At 38.9% G+C, this 21,814-nt stretch overlaps 1 protein-coding gene and 3 pseudogenes across 1 annotated transcript in view; all 4 read left to right on the top strand.

Moving 5' to 3' along the window:
* Window positions 1-2,078: 2,078 nt before the first annotated feature.
* LOC149261773 (uncharacterized) overlaps window positions 2,079-21,814 on the top strand; it is a 117,960-nt gene continuing 98,224 nt past the window's right edge. Inside the window, exons 1-2 of the mRNA XM_089370998.1 lie at window positions 2,079-2,088; window positions 2,179-2,393. Of these exons, the coding sequence (XP_089227124.1) occupies window positions 2,079-2,088; window positions 2,179-2,393 (225 nt within the window). The remainder of the gene's footprint in view (window positions 2,089-2,178; window positions 2,394-21,814) is intronic.
* Window positions 5,377-6,948, top strand: LOC149261776 (protein JINGUBANG pseudogene; annotated as a pseudogene).
* On the top strand, window positions 10,418-11,941 carry LOC149261775 (protein JINGUBANG pseudogene; annotated as a pseudogene).
* LOC149261774 (G-type lectin S-receptor-like serine/threonine-protein kinase SD2-5 pseudogene) lies at window positions 14,076-16,009 on the top strand (annotated as a pseudogene).

The following is a 21,814-nucleotide window of genomic DNA, read 5'->3' as shown; positions in this document are numbered from 1 at the left end:
AGAAGAAAAATATAAAGAAGTGGAAGGCACAACCCAATCTCATCCTGTTCAAATAGAAGAAGAGGCAAATAAAGGAGAGTTCAAGGAGAAAAATGCAGCACAGGAATCTGCTTCAGCTAAGAAAATAGCAGATCTTTCAAAAGAGCTAGTCAAGGTGAAGAAAAACAAAGTATTCTCCCTTGCTAGCTATCCCTTGCTATCTATTAGCTGGGTGCTCCTTGGTATCTAGGTTAGTGCTCTCTTGGTACCTAGGTTAGTGCATAAATTCAAGAAGAAGGGCAAGCTTCAATTTGAAATAAGCCAAGTTTGATATGACATGGGTCAAGTTCTTTTGGACTGATCTTGTTCCACAAAAACAAGTCTAATTCCATAATATAGAGTAGAGAAGAATACCAAAACCTTTAGACCAAAAAAAAAAAGAAACAATCCCAAGTAAACTTGCTTTGACTTGTGTTCAAGAACCTTAGGTTGTTCCACAGGTGCGAATTTCTTCTTATATGAGTTTCTGAATTGGATGACTGAAATGGGAAGTCTAGGTTCTTATTTATACTTGTTCGATCATGTCAAAAAGATGTGTCTTTTGGGGAGGGGCCGACAAGACTATTTGAGCCAACTTGTGCAACTAGTATATTGTCTTTTAAAGGAGCCAACCTACGTATACAATTTAATACCTATTACTTCTAAAGAAGATAATTTTTTTTGGAGTTAGTGCAAGTTGGTCTTCATTGTTATTAGCAAGAATAATTCCTTCTCACAACTAATTTCCATCATGTTTAATTGAAGATGAAACAACTGGAGTAGAGGGAACAATTTTCTTCTTCACAGTTACTAAACAATGGTGAAATGGTTGTTCAATTTTAGGAGCCCATTTCTATGATAAATGTGTTTATGGCAATATTTTAATGAATCACTCTAGATCACATAAGCCACAAGTTCATCAACTAATTCACCTTTCCTAACATATTATGATGTTGTTCATTTTTCTTATTGTCAAAATATTCTATTTTCAAAATGTTTGTCTAGTGACCAAATTTCAAGCTCCTCTTCAAATGGAATTCATCAAGATGCGACAAGGTTTCTTTCACCTCGTAGCCATATTTTCGAGCCTACATAAGCAATTAACAGTATTGGTGAAAAATTGGCATGTTCAAGCCAAACAAAAAGGTCAAGTGGTGAAAATGAATATGGTTGGAGTTTATATCATTCTACTGAAAGCGATGCACTAAATGTTTATGAAGAAAATGAAAGGCTTAAAGAAAATCTACAAACTACTGAATCTTCAATTGTGCAACTCAAGAGGGAAGTTGGCTCATTAGAGAGACAAGCAGAACAACGAGTTGCAGAAATAGAAACACTTACACAACTTCTTATTGTCTATCATGTTACAGATTGATTTGGTTGCATCATTTAGATATATTGTATATGCTCTTATACTTCCAATTGTAAATTTACAGAGCAATTTCAGATTGTATTGGTTGGCAGTGTTGAAATGGACATATGAAGGGTTAGCATGCAAAGCATATATGTGTGTGTGTGTGTGTGTGTGTCCTAATAGAGGAGCATCCCACAGGAGCTTTTCATTAATATATATCATATGATTGCAACGAGATCACAGAGAAGACCTTTTACTTGATTTCATGTGGACAATTTTCATTGTCTTGTGGTTTTGATGAACTTTCTATCAAGATGAACCACAATTCAACCTATCCCCACATTTAATCATCCTATGTCAAGTGACCTAGACACTATCCTAAAACAAAGACTCATCATATAATATCCATAATGCATAGAAAAGAAGGAAGGGTTTTCATGGAAAAACCACAATCATTAAGGAAGTTTAAAGATTGGTTGTGTATAAGGAGATAAGCATCATTGCACATTTTAATACAAGGACAAGAACATTAGTGGATGGCAAGCATTAGAAATGAGCAATTCCTTTTATCAAGCTTGTAACGTGATGGTCATCTATGCCTGTTGAGCTATTAATGTTAAGTAAGGCAGAAGTTGACTCAATTCATTGTTACTAGCATATAAAAAAGGAAGTGATGTAGCTTAGAAATCCATTATATGAAGCAATCATGTACAAACGTATGCTATTTATAGTAGTTACAAACCTCTCTCCAATATAGAGTAATAGGGTCACATATTTGGAAATTGATATTTCAATGGTAAAATGAGCCCATTTAATACCGGTTGAGACTGGAAAGGCTACTGCTAAGTCAACAAAAGCTTCTGTCTGCAATGGGAGTTGCAAATGGTCTGACCCTATATATCAAACAACAAGACTTCCTCACGATGCCAAAACCAAAAAAATTGATGAAAAACTATTCAAGCTTGTTGTTTCAATGTTCTCCTCTCGGCATGGCATCATTGGAGAGACTAGCATCAACTTAGTAGATTTTGCAAAAGTTGTGAAGCCAATGTCTGTCTCTCTTCCCCTTCATTGTTGTTAAGGAGGCATTTAATCGATTGCGGATGGAGAAGACCTTTTAGTTGATTTCCTGTGCAGCCTTGGGAGCTTTATAGGACATGTTTTTTTCTGCAGGGACCCTTCCTTTCGACATTAATTGCCTCCTTCGAACCTTATGCTCTGTCATACTGCTCGGGAACGCTTGCAGATCTGACGAAGGTGCCAAATTTGTGCCTGGAGGTTGGCACAGGGAGGGCCCTAATCACAGGAGCTACTCAGATGGTCTTCGAGTTAGTGAAAACATCCTCAGCTAGCATTCTTCACTAATGAAATTGCTACTTTGGGGTCACAAAGCAAATGAGCAAACAAATCAGTAAAGCTTGAAGTTAAGAGGGAAGTTGGCTCATTAAAGAGACTAGCAGAACAAGAAGCTACGGAAATATAAACATTTACACAACAACTTGCAACAGAAATTAAGCAGGAGCATGACTTTGCAAGTAAAATTTCAGATGAAAAGCTTGAGGAGTAAGGAACCTGACAACTTGAGAGAAAGGCGGAAGGTTGTATCTGAACCTCACAGAAAACCTGAAGGTTGTATCTGCGGGACAGTTCGACTCAGATACTGGTATGTCCTTCTTCGATAATAAAAAATTCTAGATGAAATCATAGCTACATTCAATGAGTGATAAGAAGCAAGCAAGAACATATAATATATACAATAGCTACTAACTAATAATTACTAAGCCATAACTGGTTCTGATGCAGAGGTCGCCAGGTTCGAATGCAGGGAAAAGCTAACAACTCAATAGTCTTCGAATGCAGAGAAAAGCTAACAACTAAATAGTCTTCCTCCCGCCCCTCCTCCCCTTGCAAAGGTGACTATTCGCGTGCAAGAGGAGGCTGTGTAACCTTTTTGTTTTATGCTCTATGTACCCCCTTATTTTATATTTTATTAATTAACCATTAGCTAATATTTAATTAACTAATAGTCATTTATGTTTTTTTTAACTAATGTATTTTCTTAATAATTTTTTTGAATTCTTCCCCAAAAAAAACAACCTACGAAATAATTAATTTTAAATTTTTTTATTCAGTCAAAATTACATCTTACATTGCCAACCAACGTGGAGTCTAAAATTCTTAATATTTCACCTCTTATTATTAGCTGAAATTTACTTGGGTTGTTTCATAATTAAATTATTTATTTGAAGATGTTACGTCAGCAAACTTATGAGTCTAGAGATCCTTGAGAAGGGTTGGCTATCCCATTCTTTCAAGCTTGAATATAGTTTAAATTTTCTGGTAAGAGCTTAGGTGTCCATCGGTGCTTCGAGTGATAATCCTACCTAAAAAAGGAGTGTCAGTTACAATGTCTTTGAACCGAGTCACTTATAGACTGATTTGCAGGTAGAATTAGTCACTTTGTATCACTATGAGTACGTGTATGCATGTGTTTAAATGTAATGATGGCGAGCTACGTGTAGTGCGTGTTGATCGGATAAATGTATGTGTACGCTGCGGTGAAGGTAAACTTAACCAGTACGCAAGAATGACATTGCATGTCAACTTAATTTGTCGTCATCAAAGCACTCAACTATATGTCTGTAATACAGTGGATAAGTGTATATAGACTTCATGTGTATGAATTATAATGTAGGTATACTTAACCTGCAATCAAATCAAATCAATTTTTAACGGACATAGCCTCTTAAGTAATTTTGTTTTTTTATCTAAATTTGGTAAGGATTTGTTTTCTCAGATTGGTTCTCAAAAGTAAAATTTTGAGATTAGGTGACATCAAACGTTTGAAATGTCAAATGTGCATAATCAAAACATTTGATAGTTTTTAAAAATTATTTTTACAAATTTCTAAGACATTAAATTTATTTATATATTTTAAGATATATCAATTTCAAAAAAATAATATTAATAAATATTAAATTTCAAAAAAATCTAAAATATGGCAATTTTACGGTAATAAAATTTATTTCAAAATGTTTTTGGAATTATCCCCCCCAAAAAAGCAATATGACTATAATATGTTTTTGTCTGTTTAGCAAGCATCCGGTAATACAATCAATTCTTTTGATAACATTATGAATCTAAATTAGTCGAAAAAAAAACTTAGGGGGCACTAAATTTCTACAAATTACATTACATAAACATAAAATTCCAAAATACTCCTTGTCAAATCTCAATCAAAAATAAATTAAAAAAAATAAAAAATAACCCGGTAAGTACAAAATGATCTAAAAGTTATGCTGTGATCTCGCACAATCAAGAATGACTTAGCGCATTTTTGCTCGTAACCGGTGTGAAAAACAGGTTTCATGTCTATTAGCAACTAAGCTTTTCGACTAATGTATTACAGGCCACCACAAGTCAGCAGCTGCTGCTAATGACGGCTAATGAAGAATAATTTAGGGAATGGCTTTTAGCGACTGTAAAAAGCCATTTTGTGGCCGTTATCCACCCACGGACGTAACCCTTTCGATATGCCTTGTGATTTGGAACGTACAGTATGCTGCCATAAGTCAGCGGCAGCTGCTGCCACGAATCCATTTCCTGACACCATACTGTTGAGCGGTCATGTGATGACCTTCGATAATTCCAAAATCTCAATAGTTACGTTTCGCTTGATTGGGAATATGTAGAATTGTTTTTGTCAACACGAGAGCTATATGATCGGTACTCTTCTTTGCCGCGTGTCTTCTCCTGTCACTTTTGCCCGACCTGCACGAAACTATCACTGCGATGTTTTCACGTTTTAAGAGGCCCCTATATTCCTACACTTGTCATTTGATCATTGCCGGAACGTTACCTGCTGCCAACACATTTTTGGCCGGTCCTGAATTGATTGCTATTCATCCCAGCAATCTCATGCTGCATTCCCATTGTCTCTACATGTGTTTCTTATATTACACACGCCTTCTAACATTGCTTCCAAGGTTTCAGCACTAGTTGTAATGAATTGGGTCGGCGGTTTACCAGAAGTCTCAATATACTTGTCTGCCTCTCTGTATATTATCACTGCGATCCGATCGAATTGCTGCTTCACATTACAGTTCAGTTTACTTCAGTTGTTGAACAAGGATAATCTAATTTCAGCTTTGATATTTGAGATGATCGATATGGGAATCGCTGAAGGATCCAATCGCCCTGGGAAATTTTCACCGAAGATAGCAGATCCTCTAAAAGCTGTAAAAACCATGCTCAAGAGTTTGCTGCAATCAGATCCAAGCCTGCATTCGACCAGCGGCCGTTCATTGGACGAGTGTTTTGGCCTGAACAACAGCTCCGGTATGAGGTCGAACGACAGATTTCTGTCATCAGGCACAGTTTCGCTGGCAAGATTCAGTCCCGCTTCTCCATACGCGATGTCGCCGTGGAGCAACGGCTCGGTGTGTCCTTCCCCGTGGACATTAATGTCTCCTCTGTACTCCCCCAACTTCACGCCCTTGCTGGACGGCAGATCCTACGGATGCATTGCTACGATAGTGAGACATGACGGCCATGTAAATGCACTCGCAGTGTCTGGCGACGGGCTGCTTTACACGGCCTCAGAGAGCGAAAACATTCGTCTATGGAAACACCCTACCTTTCATGAATACGGCTGCTTCAAAGCTGGGAACGGGCCTATCAAGGCTCTGTTAATTGCCGGGGACTACGTTTTCAGTGCTCACCACGACCAGAAAATCCGCGTATGGTACCGCCCTCGCAAGGATTCCGGTGTTTGCAGGCGAGTAGGCACCCTTCCTACCATGAAAGATCGAATCCAGAGTTCAATGGATTCCAAAAACTATGTCCAGGTTCGGAGGCATCGCAGTACCCTTTGGATCAAGCACGTGGACGCCATTTCCTCGCTGGCTTGTAATGAAGAACGGGGTGTGCTGTATTCCGGCTCGTGGGACAAAACCGTGAAGGTGTGGAGAATGCGAGATTGGAAATGCGTTGAATCCTTCGTTGCTCACGACGATGCCGTCAGTTCTATAGCTGTCGCGGCGGATGGATTGCTCTTTACCGGCTCGGCCGACAGCACAGTCAAAGTATGGGCACCGACTCTGGGAAAGGCAAACGCAAGGCATGTGCTCAAACAGACTCTCACCGTCCAACATTCTGCTGCCGTGGACGCGCTCGCCCTTAGCACGGACGGATCGATTCTGCACTCGGGATCAGCCGACGGGTCTATTAATGTCTGGGAACGAGAAAAACCCATCTACACGAATTCCACGCTACAACACGCCGGGAATCTGAGAGGCCACAGGCTTGCAGTGCTGTGTCTGGCTGTCTCTAAGAATCTTCTTTTCAGCGGGTCGGCGGATAAGACTATACAGATATGGAGGCGGGATACCATCGATGGTTTGCATTCGTTGTTGGCGGTATTGCAAGGTCACAGTGGACCCGTAAAGTCCATCGCGGCCACCGTTGACGTTTCGATTTTAAAAGGGGTAGGAGGCAACTACATTGTGTTCCACATGGAACTTTTGAATTTGAAAATGATACGTTTGTGGATGAACATATCTTATGTTTCTGGATGAACATTTCTCATGGATGTCCTTGATTTCACCCAACTATTTGCATGACAGTCTTAATGACTTTACGGTGGATAGCCTCGCGGTAGATTCTTATTTCAGACCCTATAGCATTTTAAATGAGGCCTGATATAGTCGCTCAATACCCGATATAACACTTCGCCATGCCATTGCCATTGAAAAAGAAACAGAGATCAATATGCTCTGGATATCGAGCAGCCATGTCAGACCGCATTTAAAATGCTATAGGGTCTGAAATAAGAGTCGCCTAGCGCCGTGCCTCTCCTCGTTCTGGGACCACGGGAAAGTTACAGGCGGGGTTTCCGCAGTGAAAGTTTCCGACCACAAACAATTTCCAACGTCCATCTATGTAAACGGAGGCCGACAGGTTGGCCTGAGCAGGCCACCTAAGCGCATGCCATGAACCTGCAATCGGGGTAAACGCGAGGATCATTGTGATGTCTTCCACGGCAACCTTTAACCCGATTGCAGGTTCTTGGCATGCGCTTAGGTGACCTGCTCAGGCCCACCTCTCGGCCTCCGTTTACATAGACGGACGTTGGAAATTGTTTGTGGTCGGAAACTTTCACTACGGGAACCCTGCCGGTAACTTTCTCGTGGTACGAGAACGAGGAGAGGCACGGCGCTATCCACTGTAGAGTCATTAAGACTCTGTCAAGCACATAGTTGAGTGAAATCAAGGACATCCATGAGAAATGTTCATCCAGAAACATAAGATATGCTCATCCACAAATGTCTCATTTTCAAATTCAAAAGTTTTATGTGGAACACAATGTAGTTGCCTCCTACCCCTTAAATGTTCCCAATCTAGCATTACCATGAGCTAACCTTTGCACCTCCACGAAACATGAGCTAACCTTTGCACCTCCACGAAGCGACCACGAAGCGACTGAGTGTAGGGAAAGTGTAGAGTTTCATTTTTTTTCAATTTAATTACTATCCGTTGAGTTACATATTGGAATGCATGATTAAGGTATTTTTAGGGTAATTCAAATTTCATTTTTTATAATTTATCTCAAAAATTATGTTTTTTTTATTAGAAAAAAATTACATGCAAATTTCATCACTATAAAGAGTAGGCCATTATTCTAGTACAAAATTGTATCCAAATGTTGAGAATAGAGTGTAATTTTTAAACCGTTAGTAACTAAGCTATTTCAAGGGTTTTGGAATAAGATTTCATCAAGAAAGGTTATTGTTCATTATCTTGGTTCTTATGGTTCTACCTTTTCTCATATTATTTTAACAATTTTAGTAACTATGCTACTTCAAGGGTTTTTGTAAGGCCTTCGCGAGTCGGGCAGGCGTGCACGACGAGCGGGCGGTTAACGCGACGGGCGGGCGCTTCTTACACGACGAGCGGGCGCTCCGTGCACGACGAGCGGGCGAACGATATGTGACGGTCCTCCGGATATGCGACGTTAAAGTGCGACGTTAGGAGCGCACATAAAAATGACTAAGTGTCATTTTGAGAGAGTTTATACCTTGGCGTTGAAAGGCTTGCACATTGGCAAAGCCGACTTACACTTTGGTTAAGTGTGGGCATTATGACAGAGTTTATGGGGTCGGCCTTAAGGCTGGGCACCCCTTCACACTTGAGCAGGCAAACGTATATATTAGTGAATGCAGAGCCTCATTTGAACACACAACGAACTTCGCATCTCTCTCTACGCATTGGATAGGGGTAAAAGGGAAGGCGCAGAAACAAGTAGAGTGCGCATAACTCATGCGCTCTACCGTAGAGTGCGCAGTTTTACCGGAGGACAAGTGTAGGTGTTGAGGTACGGTTTGAGGTGGATTGTGCAGAACTTAAAGGAGGAGTTCTTGGTGTCTCGGGTGAGCACCCTCCTACCGTATGAGGTTGGCACATGTATTGTAAAGGCTGTCTTTGCCTTGGTTGTAAATATTTCTAAGTATAGACTTGGAGTTTTGCCAAGTATACTTGATGATGTAATATTGAAAAACTGTTATAATATATTATTGTTGGGCAGACTGTTCGGGAGTTGCCCCTCCCTTTATACTTGGTTGCAATTGTTGATGTTCTTGGTTAATTGCATATGGATAATGAATGAGTATGGGCTTCATTAAGTATAAAGGATAAATGCATTTTACTTGGTTGCGAAACACAAACTAAGTAAGGACAAGTGAATTAGGCGTAGTCCATGTGTACGAGTATTGGTGAAAAGAAAGTGCACGATGGTGCCGCACCTCGCCGGCACGGTTGAAAGACCACCGTAGGCTTGGGGGCGTGACAGTTGGTATCAGAGCAAGTTTTGCTCGTGTTCAGGTTGAAGCAGGTGTGCCCACACTCTTGGACACTTGGAAAATTGGCAAGGTACTGCAGGTGAAGGAAACCATTTCACACGAAGTGGAACAAGGGTTGGTTCTATTTGCAGGTGACTTGGTAAAACTATTGAATGGTCGAAACTAGATTGCAAAAGAGCAAGAAGTTGTTAGAGATGGCAACTGAATCTCAGGCTGGGTCTAGTCATACGATGAAGGATACTACTCTTGGGTTCATTGAAAAGGTGATTGAAAAGATGGAGGCTTTGGAGACTTCTTGGGACAAGAAGATGAACTTGCTTGCTAAAGAGCAAGAGACCAACTTGAAGACCAAGGAAGAGCTTGAAGAACTCCGGGTACAACATGATGAACTCCGAGCACAGTATGAGTACATTGATCTTATGTGTACACAACTTGAAGTAAGGGTCAAGGAGGTTGAAGAATCAAGGGATCAAGGTCTTGCAGAGATCGTGAACTTGAGGAAAACTCTTGACACAGCCAATGATGAGATAGCGGTGTTGAAGAAGGCAGTGAGGCACAACTCAGGTGGAGGAGTACCTCATATGAAATTCAAGGAACCAGAATCTTATGATGGCACAAGGAATGCAAAGACTCTTGGCAACTTTCTATGGGATATGGAGCAATACTTGGAACGATTGGGTCTATCCGATGATGAGACAAAAGTCAAGGTAGCTGCTCAGTTCTTAACAAAGGATGCTAAGATGTGGTGGTGAAGGAGGTTAGATCAGATTGCCAATGGTAGTGTTGATGACATTACTTCGTGGGATGACATGAAGAAGGCTTTGCAGACTCATTTTAGTCCTCAGGATGAAACATGGGAAGCAAGGACGAAGATTAAGTACATAAAACAAACCGGAAGCCTACAAGCATATCAGCGGGAGTTTGCAAGTGCAGCTCTGGAACTTCCCGACATGGCGGAGAGGGACAAGGTGTTCAACTTCATTATTGGGTTGAAACCTTGGGCACGCAATGAAGTGAAGAGGCCCCTATATTCCTACACTTGTCATTTGATCATTGCCGGAACGTTACCTGCTGCCAACACATTTTTGGCCGGTCCTGAATTGATTGCTATTCATCCCAGCAATCTCATGCTGCATTCCCATTGTCTCTACATGTGTTTCTTATATTACACACGCCTTCTAACATTGCTTCCAAGGTTTCAGCACTAGCTGTAATGAATTGGGTCGGCGGTTTACCAGAAGTCTCAATATACTTGTCTGCCTCTCTGTATATTATCACTACGATCCGATCGAATTGCTGCTTCACATTACAGTTCAGTTTACTTCAGTTGTTGAACAAGGATAATCTAATTTCAGCTTTGATATTTGAGATGATCGATATGGGAATCGCTGAAGGATCCAATCGCCCTGGGAAATTTTCACCGAAGATAGTAGATCCTCTAAAAGCTGTAAAAACCATGCTCAAGAGTTTGCTGCAATCAGATCCAAGCCTGCATTCGACCAGCGGCCGTTCATTGGACGAGTGTTTTGGCCTGAACAACAGCTCCGGTATGAGGTCGAACGACAGATTTCTGTCATCAGGCACAGTTTCGCTGGCAAGATTCAGTCCCGCTTCTCCATACGCGATGTCGCCGTGGAGCAACGGCTCGGTGTGTCCTTCCCCGTGGACATTAATGTCTCCTCTGTACTCCCCCAACTTCACGCCCTTGCTGGACGGCAGATCCTACGGATGCATTGCTACGATAGTGAGACATGACGGCCATGTAAATGCACTCGCAGTGTCTGGCGACGGGCTGCTTTACACGGCCTCAGAGAGCGAAAACATTCGTCTATGGAAACACCCTACCTTTCATGAATACGGCTGCTTCAAAGCTGGGAACGGGGCTATCAAGGCTCTGTTAATTGCCGGGGACTACGTTTTCAGTGCTCACCACGACCAGAAAATCCGCGTATGGTACCGCCCTCGCAAGGATTCCGGTGTTTGCAGGCGAGTAGGCACCCTTCCTACCATGAAAGATCGAATCCAGAGTTCAATGGATTCCAAAAACTATGTCCAGGTTCGGAGGCATCGCAGTACCCTTTGGATCAAGCACGTGGACGCCATTTCCTCGCTGGCTTGTAATGAAGAACGGGGTGTGCTGTATTCCGGCTCGTGGGACAAAACCGTGAAGGTGTGGAGAATGCGAGATTGGAAATGCGTTGAATCCTTCGTTGCTCACGACGATGCCGTCAGTTCTATAGCTGTCGCGGTGGATGGATTGCTCTTTACCGGCTCGGCCGACAGCACAGTCAAAGTATGGGCACCGACTCTGGGAAAGGCAAACGCAAGGCATGTGCTCAAACAGACTCTCACCGTCCAACATTCTGCTGCCGTGAACGCGCTCGCCCTTAGCACGGACGGATCGATTCTGCACTCGGGATCAGCCGACGGGTCTATTAATGTCTGGGAACGAGAAAAACCCATCTACACGAATTCCACGCTACAACACGCCGGGAATCTGAGAGGCCACAGGCTTGCAGTGCTGTGTCTGGCTGTCTCTAAGAATCTTCTTTTCAGCGGGTCGGCGGATAAGACTATACGGATATGGAGACGCGATACCATCGATGGTTTGCATTCGTTGTTGGCGGTATTGCAAGGTCACAGTGGACCCGTAAAGTCCATTGCCACCGTTGACGTTTCGATTGTAAAAGGGTGTTGGTGTAGATGCACTTAGACTAGCTATGTTGGTGTACATGCACTTAGATTAACTCCAGTTAACTTATTGCTTGCATGTACACATTAACATAAGAGAAAGCACACTTAGCTTTAGTTGGCTTTAGTTATTGCATGTACAACTAAGCTTAACTTAGTTGCTTTTATGTATTTATTTTAAAACTAATATTGTAGAATCATTTTCATTCTTTTCTCAATTCTTGCTCGCTTCCTTCCTTCTCTTGCAAGCTTGTTTATTGTTTTGCAGATCTATATCTGTGTATCTCAAAAATCTTACATGGTATCAGAGCACAGGGATTTGTAATCAGTGCACAAGCAATTTTATTTGCAGGTTCAGAAGATTGAAGCAACAACAAAGAATGGAGTCTAAATTGAAGTTTCCACAATCGGCAATTCTCACTCCATATAATTATTTCGAATGGAAGCCAAAGATTCAACTTCATCTCAGAAGTAGAGGCTTATTTCGAATAACCATGGAAACGGAAGTTGAACCAACATCGGCAATGGAGAAAACAAGATATTTCAATCGCATGGACGAGGCCTTCGGCATCCTATGTTTATCTATTTCTCCGGAACTGCTATTTCATGTTGAATCATGTTTAACTCCAAATGAAGTATGGAAAACTTTGGAAGAATTGTTTGGAAAACAGGATGAAATGCAAGGTCACATTCTCGAAAATGAGTTAAACTCATTAGATCCGAGAAACTTTGAGAACATTCAAGATTTTTTCACAAGGTATAAAGCCTTGTTGGTTCAGCTGAAAGGATGCGGGATCGACAAATCCAAGCAAGAAAAGCAGTTGATTCTTTCCATTTTATCAAAACTTGGTCCAGAGTATGCAGTATTCGTCTCTACATTCCACACAGTCAGATCTGCAACCGGTGCAGATTGGAAGATGCCCTCACTGGATTCTTTTATTCAGTCTTTGATGCATGAGCAAGATAAGCTCATCAAAATGGGCACACTTAAAAATTCCAAAGCGCATGCACTTACTATGCATGCAAAAGGAAAGGCAAATTCCAAAGACCATCAGAAAGGAAAAGGGAAGAAGGATCCTGATCCAAGAAAGGGAGGACATCCCAAACCCCCTGATGGATCATCTGGCTCAAAGGAAAGGAAAGGAACGAAAGGGCAATTAATGTGCAATTATTGCCACCGTGGTTTTCATCCTGAATCTGCATGCATGAAGAAGACTATAGATCTTATGGCGCAGACACTCCAGCAACACAATCTTGGAGACCACATTCCTGAGAATGCTAAGAAGAAGTCTGGAGAAAAAGCACCAGATCCAAGAGGTAATGGGCATGCTTTGATTGCTCTTCATTCTGCACCACAAGAATGGATCATCGATTCAGGAGCTTCACATCATATGGCTTCTTCAAAGGAATCCTTTTCTTCTCTACATGCATACTCAGGTCCTCCCATTCTCATGGGGGATAATTCTGCAGTTGCAGCAACTGGACAAGGAAGAGTGCAATTCGAAGATGGAAGTTTTGAAAATGTCTTGCATATTCCAAGGCTTTCTGTGAATCTTCTCTCAGTGTATCAGATGACACACACAGGCAGCGAAAGGAAAGTGGAATTTACCCTAGATTCCGTGAGCATTTATGACATGCAAACCAATTTGAAGATTGCATCTGGCAAGGTAAATGATCAATCTCGTCTGTATACATTTTCTGATTTTGTTCCTCAATCAGATTCTATTTTGCTACTTACGCATGCAAATGAAGAAAGTAGGATTTGGCACGAGAGATTTGGGCACTTGAATTTCAGATATATGCAACAGCTTAGTAAGCAAGTATCTCAAAAATCTTACAGTAACTCTAACGGGGCGCTGACTTGGGCCGTCATTCGGTCTAATGGACAATTTGAGATCTTGACCTTGGTTGACAGAAGGTGGGCATCGACCTTACGGGTCGTGAAGAATGCCTGATTGTTGCCCAAGGCATGTGGCCCGCTGGGGGTTTGCTCAAGGCTTACGCCCAAAAGGGGGTTCCAATGCTCGTGCCCGGCCAGTCTGTGGTTCGTCAATCAAACGAACCCCTCTGAGGGTTGCACCACCCGATGGAAGACACAGGGCTGCAATTCTAATTACAAGGATCTGTTGGCGAAAAGCTCTATCCAATTTCTCAGCATGGGGCGTGGCGTGGAGTATTTCGCCTCTCAATTTCAGAAACCGATCCGGAGCTCTATAAGTCTCAGAGACTGCCGGCAGCTTTGCTTGACAAAGTGTTCTTGCGCCGGTTTTTCTTTCAAAAAGAATTCCAGTTCCTGTTTTGTGCACGAAACGCTGGGGACTCTGGGAATCGATTACACGCAGGATTCAGTTTTCTTGAAAGTGACCCGCGTAGAGAATCCGGCGTTGCCAATTGTGCTCGGAACAGTTGGGGCCGTTTTTCTCGCCGCTCTATTGATTAGTATCGGCTGGCTCTAGTGTCGAAAGCGTGGCCACCAATTCCTTTCTCCGTTCCTTGCAACCATCCGACGTGGAAGACGAGCACGTCCTGTGAACCTTCCGCGGTCTCCCGACACGGTTCTCCTACAAGGATCTCCAGACTGCCACGGACAACTTCGCGCACCAGATCGGCTCCGGCGCCGATCGTCTACGAGGGCACGTTGCCCGACGCCATGAAAGTGGCGGTCAAGAAGCTCCGCTGCACAACCGACGCGAAGCTGAGGCATGAATTCATTATGGAGATCGCCACAATCGGCAGCATACACCACGCGAACCTCGTAAAGCTCCTAGGCTTTTGCGTCGAGGGCCCACACCGGCTCCTGGTCTACGAGTTCATGAACCGTGGCTCGCTGGACCGGTCTCTCTTCGGCTCGGTGGGGCTCCCGGTGCTCGAGTGGGAAGAGCGCTACGCTATCGCACTGGGCACCGCGAAGGCTCTGGCCTATCTCCACGAGGACTGCAACGAGAAGATCATACACTGCGACATCAAGCCCGAGAATATTCTCCTCAACGACGAATCGCAGACCACGGTCTCCGATTTTGGGCTCGCGAAGCTCATGCGCCGAGAGCAATCGCAGGCCGTGGTGAGCAACATGAGAGGCACCCGTGGTTACATGGCACCAGAGTGGCTAACCCATGCGCCCATTTCACACAAAATCGATGTCTACAGCTACGGCATGGTGCTACTCGAGATCGTCGCCGGCCGGAAAAAAATTTCACCGCTGGATTCATGTTCAAACACGGACCCTATTTCCGACCTCAGCTTTAGTCTCAATTACTTCCCGGCTTATGCACTGCAGCTCTGCCAAATGGGAGGGCCCTTTACTGTGCTTGCGGACCCCAGACTGGAAGGGGGGGGTTTCTTCCCACTGGGTTTTCCCTCTTTCCTCTTTTTTATGCATTGTATATGGGTACCTAAAATGGCCGTGTTGCCGGGACTCATTCATTTTGCATCACACTCACCTAAGTTATGCTTAAGGGGGGGTGTTGGTGTACATGCACTTAGACTAGCTGTGTTGGTGTACATGCACCTAGATTAGCTCCAGTTAACTTATTGCTTGCATGTGGCACATGTACACATTAACATATGATAAAGCACACTTAGCTTTAGTTAGCTTTAGTTATTGCATGTACAACTAAGCTTAACTTAGTTTCTTTTATGTATTTATTCTAAAACTAATATTGTAGAATCATTTTCATTCTTTTCTCAATTCTTGCTCGCTTCCTTCCTTCTCTTGCAAGCTTGTTTATTGTTTTGCAGATCTAGATCTGTGTATCTCAAAAATCTTACAAAGGGGTAGGAGGCAACTACATTGTGTTCCACATGGAACTTTTGAATTTGAAAATGAGACGTTTGTGGATGAACATATCTTATGTTTCTCGATGAACATTTCTCATGGATGTCCTTGATTTCACTCAACGATCTGCCTGACAAAGTCTTAATGACTCTACAGTGGATAGCGCCATGCCTCTCCTCGTTCTCGTACCACGCGAAAGTTACCGGTGGGGTTCTCGCAGTGAAAGTTTCCGACCACAAACAATTTTCAACGTCCGTCTATGTAAACGGAGGCCGAGAGGTGAGCCTGAGCAGGCCACCTAAGCGCATGCCATGAACCTGCAATCGGGGTAAACGCGAGGATCATTGTGATGTAAGGCGAGGATCATTGTGATGTCTTCCACGGCAACCTTTATCCCGATTGCAGGTTCTTGGCATGTGCTTAGGTGACCTGCTCAGGCCCACCTCTTGGCCTCCGTTTACATAGACGGACGTTGGAAATTGTTTGTGGTCGGAAACTTTCAGTACGGGAACCCTGCCGGTAACTTTCTCGTGGTACGAGAACGAGGAGAGGCACGGTGCTATCCACTGTAGAGTCATTAAGACTCTGTCAGGCACATAGTTGAGTGAAATCAAGGACATCCATGAGAAATGTTCATCCAGAAACATAAGATATGCTCATCCACAAATGTCTCATTTTCAAATTCAAAAGTTTTATGTGGAACACAATGTAGTTGCCTCCTACCCCTTAAATGCTCCCAATCTAGCATTAGCATGAGCTAACCTTTGCACCTCCACGAAGCGACTGAGTGTAGGGAAAGTGTAGAGTTTCATTTTTTTCAATTTAATTACTATCCGTTGACTTACATATTGGCATATTGGAATGCATGATTAATGTATTTTAGGGTAATTCAAATTTCATTTTTTATAATTTATCTCAAAAATTATGTTTTTTTATTAGAAAAAAATTACATGCAAATTTCGTCACTATAAAGAGTAGGCCATTATTTTAGTACAAAATTGTATCCAAATGTTGAGAATAGAGTGTAATTTTTTAAACCGTTAGTAACTAAGCTATTTCAAGGGTTTTGGAATAAGATCTCATCAAGAAAGGTTATTGTTCATTATCTTGGTTCTTATGGTTCTACCTTTTCTCATATTACTTTAACAATTTTAGTAACTACGCTACTTCAAGGGTTTTGGAATAGGATCTCATCAAGAAAGGTTATTGTTCATTATCTTGGTTCTTATGGTTCCACATTTTCTTATATTACTTTAACAATTTTACCAATCTCGATAAACATTGCCCATAGAGTAATTGTCTAGATTTTAATTTGTGGGTTGAATCTCTAAACTTCTTGATTGTATCATATAGTCTAAGTTATCAACCAAATTTAGCAGGAAAGAAATGGCCAACAAATGTGGTAACATCAACAGTTTTACCATTTCACTAAACCGACTTTTCCATGGAATAAATGGCCAACAAATGTGGAAACATCAATTTTCTTGACCATTTCACTAAACCAAATATTCCATAGAAGCAACTGCCAACAAATGTGGAAACATCAATTTTTTTGACCATTTCAAGAAGGTGCATTTAAATGACCCAAAGTTGAGATAATGTTGGTGTGGTTATGTTGTGTTGTAGTAGGTACTCTTTTGAATAGTCACATTTAGTTTATCTACATATTTTCAATGTATTCAATAACATTTTTTTTGAAGTAGTTAGTGGATTTCAAAAGATCTCTTGGAGAAACAATTTTAATTATAACAGAAAACATGAGTACCAATGAAAATTATTAAAAAAACCTATCTTCCAATAAAAAATAAATAGAATAGTCTCTTATAAATGTCTCTTTTAAAATTATTTGAGTAATGAACGCATATTACTAGATACCTTTAAAGTTTTTTTTAAAGGTTTAACCAATATTTTTTTATACTTTGAAGTTTTTTATGATTTACAGCCAGAGTTTGATAACAATTATTTATTGCTAATCATTATCATGGTCATTTGAGCTTCTATATTGTGCGTGCAATGCAATATTTAATATGTATTCTAAGTCTTTTATGTGAAGTTTTTAAATTAACCTTTTATCTTATGTGTATGGGGCCAGTATAACTGTGATTTTTTTCATATACATTTTGTTACTTTCTAATGTTTTTTAATAACTTTGAATTATATTAATGTTTTGAAAATGATGCTAAAAAGATTAGGTATTTTTATTTTTATTTTTTTAGAAATTTCAAACATAAAAATAATTTTTTATTATTTTTATGGAAAAATGTTAATTGTCATCCACTATGGGATGTCTCTTCGGAAGTATAATTCAACAGAAGTAGCTTTCATCCTCAATCTTCCCATGAGGTTTGACCCTGAACTAGTCAAGGCTACATCACATACTAACCAATAAAACTACACCTCAAAAATATATCATATATCACCATTAATTTGTATTAGAATATTGCATAAACTAATGAAATATTTTCTTTTCAATACATAATACATAAATATTTCATATTTTGTATATTTATTATATTATAAATATTTTATTTTTAACGTATTTTTGATTAATTTCAAAAATATATAAATATTTAAGATTATATTTTAATTTAAATGATTTTTTTTAAATATTATTTAACTTTTAAAAATTTATATAAATTTTAATATATTTAAAATTTTAATTTACTTTTTATTAAGAATGTTTAGAATTTTGTTTTATTTATAGAATTTTGTTTTATTTATAATGTTATATAAATATTATGGTTTATATTTTAGATATTATTATTTTAAAAATCAAGAAAGATTTATATATATATATATAAACCAAAAGTTTTATATAATTATTTATTTAATGATTTTTTTAAAAATATTTTTAAATTTAAATTAGTTTTATTGTTTCTAATAAATTGGATGTGAGTTTGCAATTTTAAAATTTATACTTATAATAATTTTGGTTTTGTAAAATTAAAATTTTAATGTTATTCAATATAAATACATATTAATTATTATTATTATTATTATATGGGGTATTTTTTATGTAACTATTAGTTATATTAAATATGAGTTTTTATTTTATAAATATATTGATGCTTAAAATTTATTATTATGGTATTTATTCATTTTGAAAATTTATTATTATTTTAATTTATATTATTATTAAAATATTTGTTTATAGTTTAAAAAATTGAATAATTGTGGATATGTGTGTTTACTTTGGAATTGAATTTCTTGCATTTTAATTTAATTATCAATAATTATTAAGTGGATGGTAGAGATTTAACTTTTACTAAATATTTTAGAATATTTATAGTAGTATACACAAATTAAATATTGAGATTTATCTTGAAAGTAGTTGTATCATTTTCTCCTTTTAACTAAATTGATTATTATTTTTTAAATGGAATATGAACAAGTGTTATATGAAGTGAATGATGGTTTTTTGGGTATGGAGTATTGATAAGCCATAGTATTGGAAAATGGTATTGTAAAAAGGCCTATTTATAGAGTAAGAATATCCATAGCAAAGTGAGAGTAAATTTGCATGGTTAAGAATATTTTTCCATATTATTTTAAATGTATATATGTTTAGATTATATATTACTTCTTTTTACTGTTTAACAGGGAGACAATATAAATTAAATAGTTGGTAAAGTAAGCATCAAAACTAACTAAATTATAACTTTATTTTAACTTAAATCCTTATAAGTATATATCCATAATAAGTATCAAAATAATTACTAGATCATATATCTTGAGTTGCTAAAATATAAAAAATTATAAAAACTAACTCAATTATAACTTTATTTAAATAATTGTTATTAATAATTATTCAATAGAAGTGTTTATTCATGAATAGGGCTTCCATAATTTTAATGTCATTATTAATAGTTATGCCAATATGAATAGCTATTTTGGAATATATATTCCAAAATTTTTATTTAATTATCAACAATTATCAACCAGGGAAGAGAGAGAGAGAGAGACATATACATGGAGTTGGAGGGGGAGAGAGTGGGAGGAAAGAACAAAGACATAGAGAGATAGAGGTGGAGAGGGAGTGAGGGAGAGAGGAGAGGAGGGAAGAGAGAGAATAGGAGAGGGGAGAGATAGGGAGAGAAGGAGAACGAGAAGAGAGAGATAGGGAGACACATAGATGGAGTGGGGAGAGAGAGAGATGGAGAGAGGGAGGGAGATAGTGACAAATTTAGAGGGAAGAGAGACGGAGAGAGTGATGGGAGCGTGGAAGACAGAGGGAGGTGGGAGAGAAAGGGAGAGAGATAGGACTCAATAAAGAGGAGAGGGAGAGAGGGAGGAAAGAAGAAAGGCATAAAGGGAGAAAGGTGGAGAGAGAGAGAGGGAGTGACAAGGGAGAGATGGAGAGAGAGTGAGGGAGAGAGGAGAGTGGGAGGGAAGAGAGGGAGGAGAGAGAGTGGGAGAGAGAAGGGGAAGAGAGAGAGGGAAAGGAAGAGGGAGTGAGAGAGAGATAGATAGATATGGAGAGAGAGTGTGTATATTTTTGGGGTGAGATAGAGATAGGGAATACGAAACAGACACATAGATACAAATATAGATATTATATAACTAGCCTATATCCATCTTAACCTTGGATCTATAAGGGGCCAAGAGGGATCAAATATCTGGAGGTGAGAACCTTTCCTCAAGTTTTGCACTCAAAAAAAAGGTTTTCACCTCGAGAGATTTGATCCCTCTCGACGCTTGATAGATCGGGATTAAGATGGATTTAGGATGGTTTATCCAAAAAAATGTTCGCAATTTTATTAATAAAAACAAACTTACTATATAAAAAATTGAATTTAGAAAATATTTATGTCTAACATCTAACATCTAACTCCTATATATCTAGTGATTAAATAAAATATTGAAACAAAATTAAAAGAGGAAACAAAATTACTTATAACTAATATATTTTCTTATGAGATTTTATTATTTCTATTTTTATTTAATTTGTAATGTCTTTATATGATATTTGTTAAAGATATAATTTAGTGCAATGGTTTAAAAACAACATTATAAAGTTAGAAAATTGCACATTCCACAATTTTGAAGAATGATTAAAATGAATTCAAATATTCTATAACAAGTTCAAAAAAGTAAAACATGTAACAAATTAATATATAAGAAGTTAATATTTTCATATGAAATTTTTGGGAAATACTTTTACATTTATCTTTATTGTGATTTATATTTTTGTATAAATAATAATTTTACTATTGTGGACTAAGTTATGATGAGGATAATTTGGTTATTGATAAATGTGTATAACCATTCAAAAAACAGAAGTAAATTGAAATTATATAACTTCATGAATATGAGTAACTTTACATGAATATAAAGGTTTATTATTACATTTTAGATATAATGAGTTTTATATAGTCAATTAAGGAAGGATAAAGGAATTTGAAACCTTATTTAGTGCTACAAGGGCGAGGGAATATAGATACAACCAATAAATAGTTGTAATGTGTGGGAAAATAAATTTTAATGATTATTTTATGTATTGATTGTCCTTTATACTTGTCCTCATAATAAAGTATTTTTATACTATTAATGAAAGTAACAACCTAGCAATCATGGCATAGTTTGAAAATGCAATTCCAGTTGCTAGTATGGAAAAATGTGTAGATACAAAGAAAGAGGTACTCTCTATAGAGTTTCCTAAGACCTATGCCTTGTAAATTTGCTACAAAATCTTAATCCCCTTTTTTTCTCTCTCACATCCCACTCCTAATTGCTTTGCTCAAATATGGAAGAAAATATAATAGCATGAAATGGAACCCCTACTCCTCCTAGTGGCCTAGTATTTAAGACAACCTAATATCTAACTATATGAAAGGTTTGACTCCATCAACCCTCAATTAGAGTTACAATTTTGGACCTTCTAAAGTCTTTTTGAAATTATATACATGGCTAGCCCAATATGCATGAGTAACAGGGATTAACGTCACATCGACTTGTACTATGGCAGTCAGTATGGTAGATCAACTTGTAAGAGGCATAAATTTTGCATACAAACTTCGAGTGCCAGATGGTCTCGCACAAGTGATAATTGTTTTACCCCAAAAAAGTTTGTTAATGCCTCAAAATGACCCTAGAATATTTCAGACCCAAATTTTCCAAATT

The sequence above is a fragment of the Pinus tabuliformis genome, chromosome 6 (genome assembly GCF_031772625.1).
Source record: "Pinus tabuliformis cultivar Carrire ecotype Pingquan chromosome 6, CPIR1, whole genome shotgun sequence".
NCBI classification, from domain to species: domain Eukaryota; kingdom Viridiplantae; phylum Streptophyta; class Pinopsida; order Pinales; family Pinaceae; genus Pinus; species Pinus tabuliformis.
Note: the sequence above shows the minus strand (reverse complement) of the source record. Positions and strands in the feature narration are given on the sequence as shown.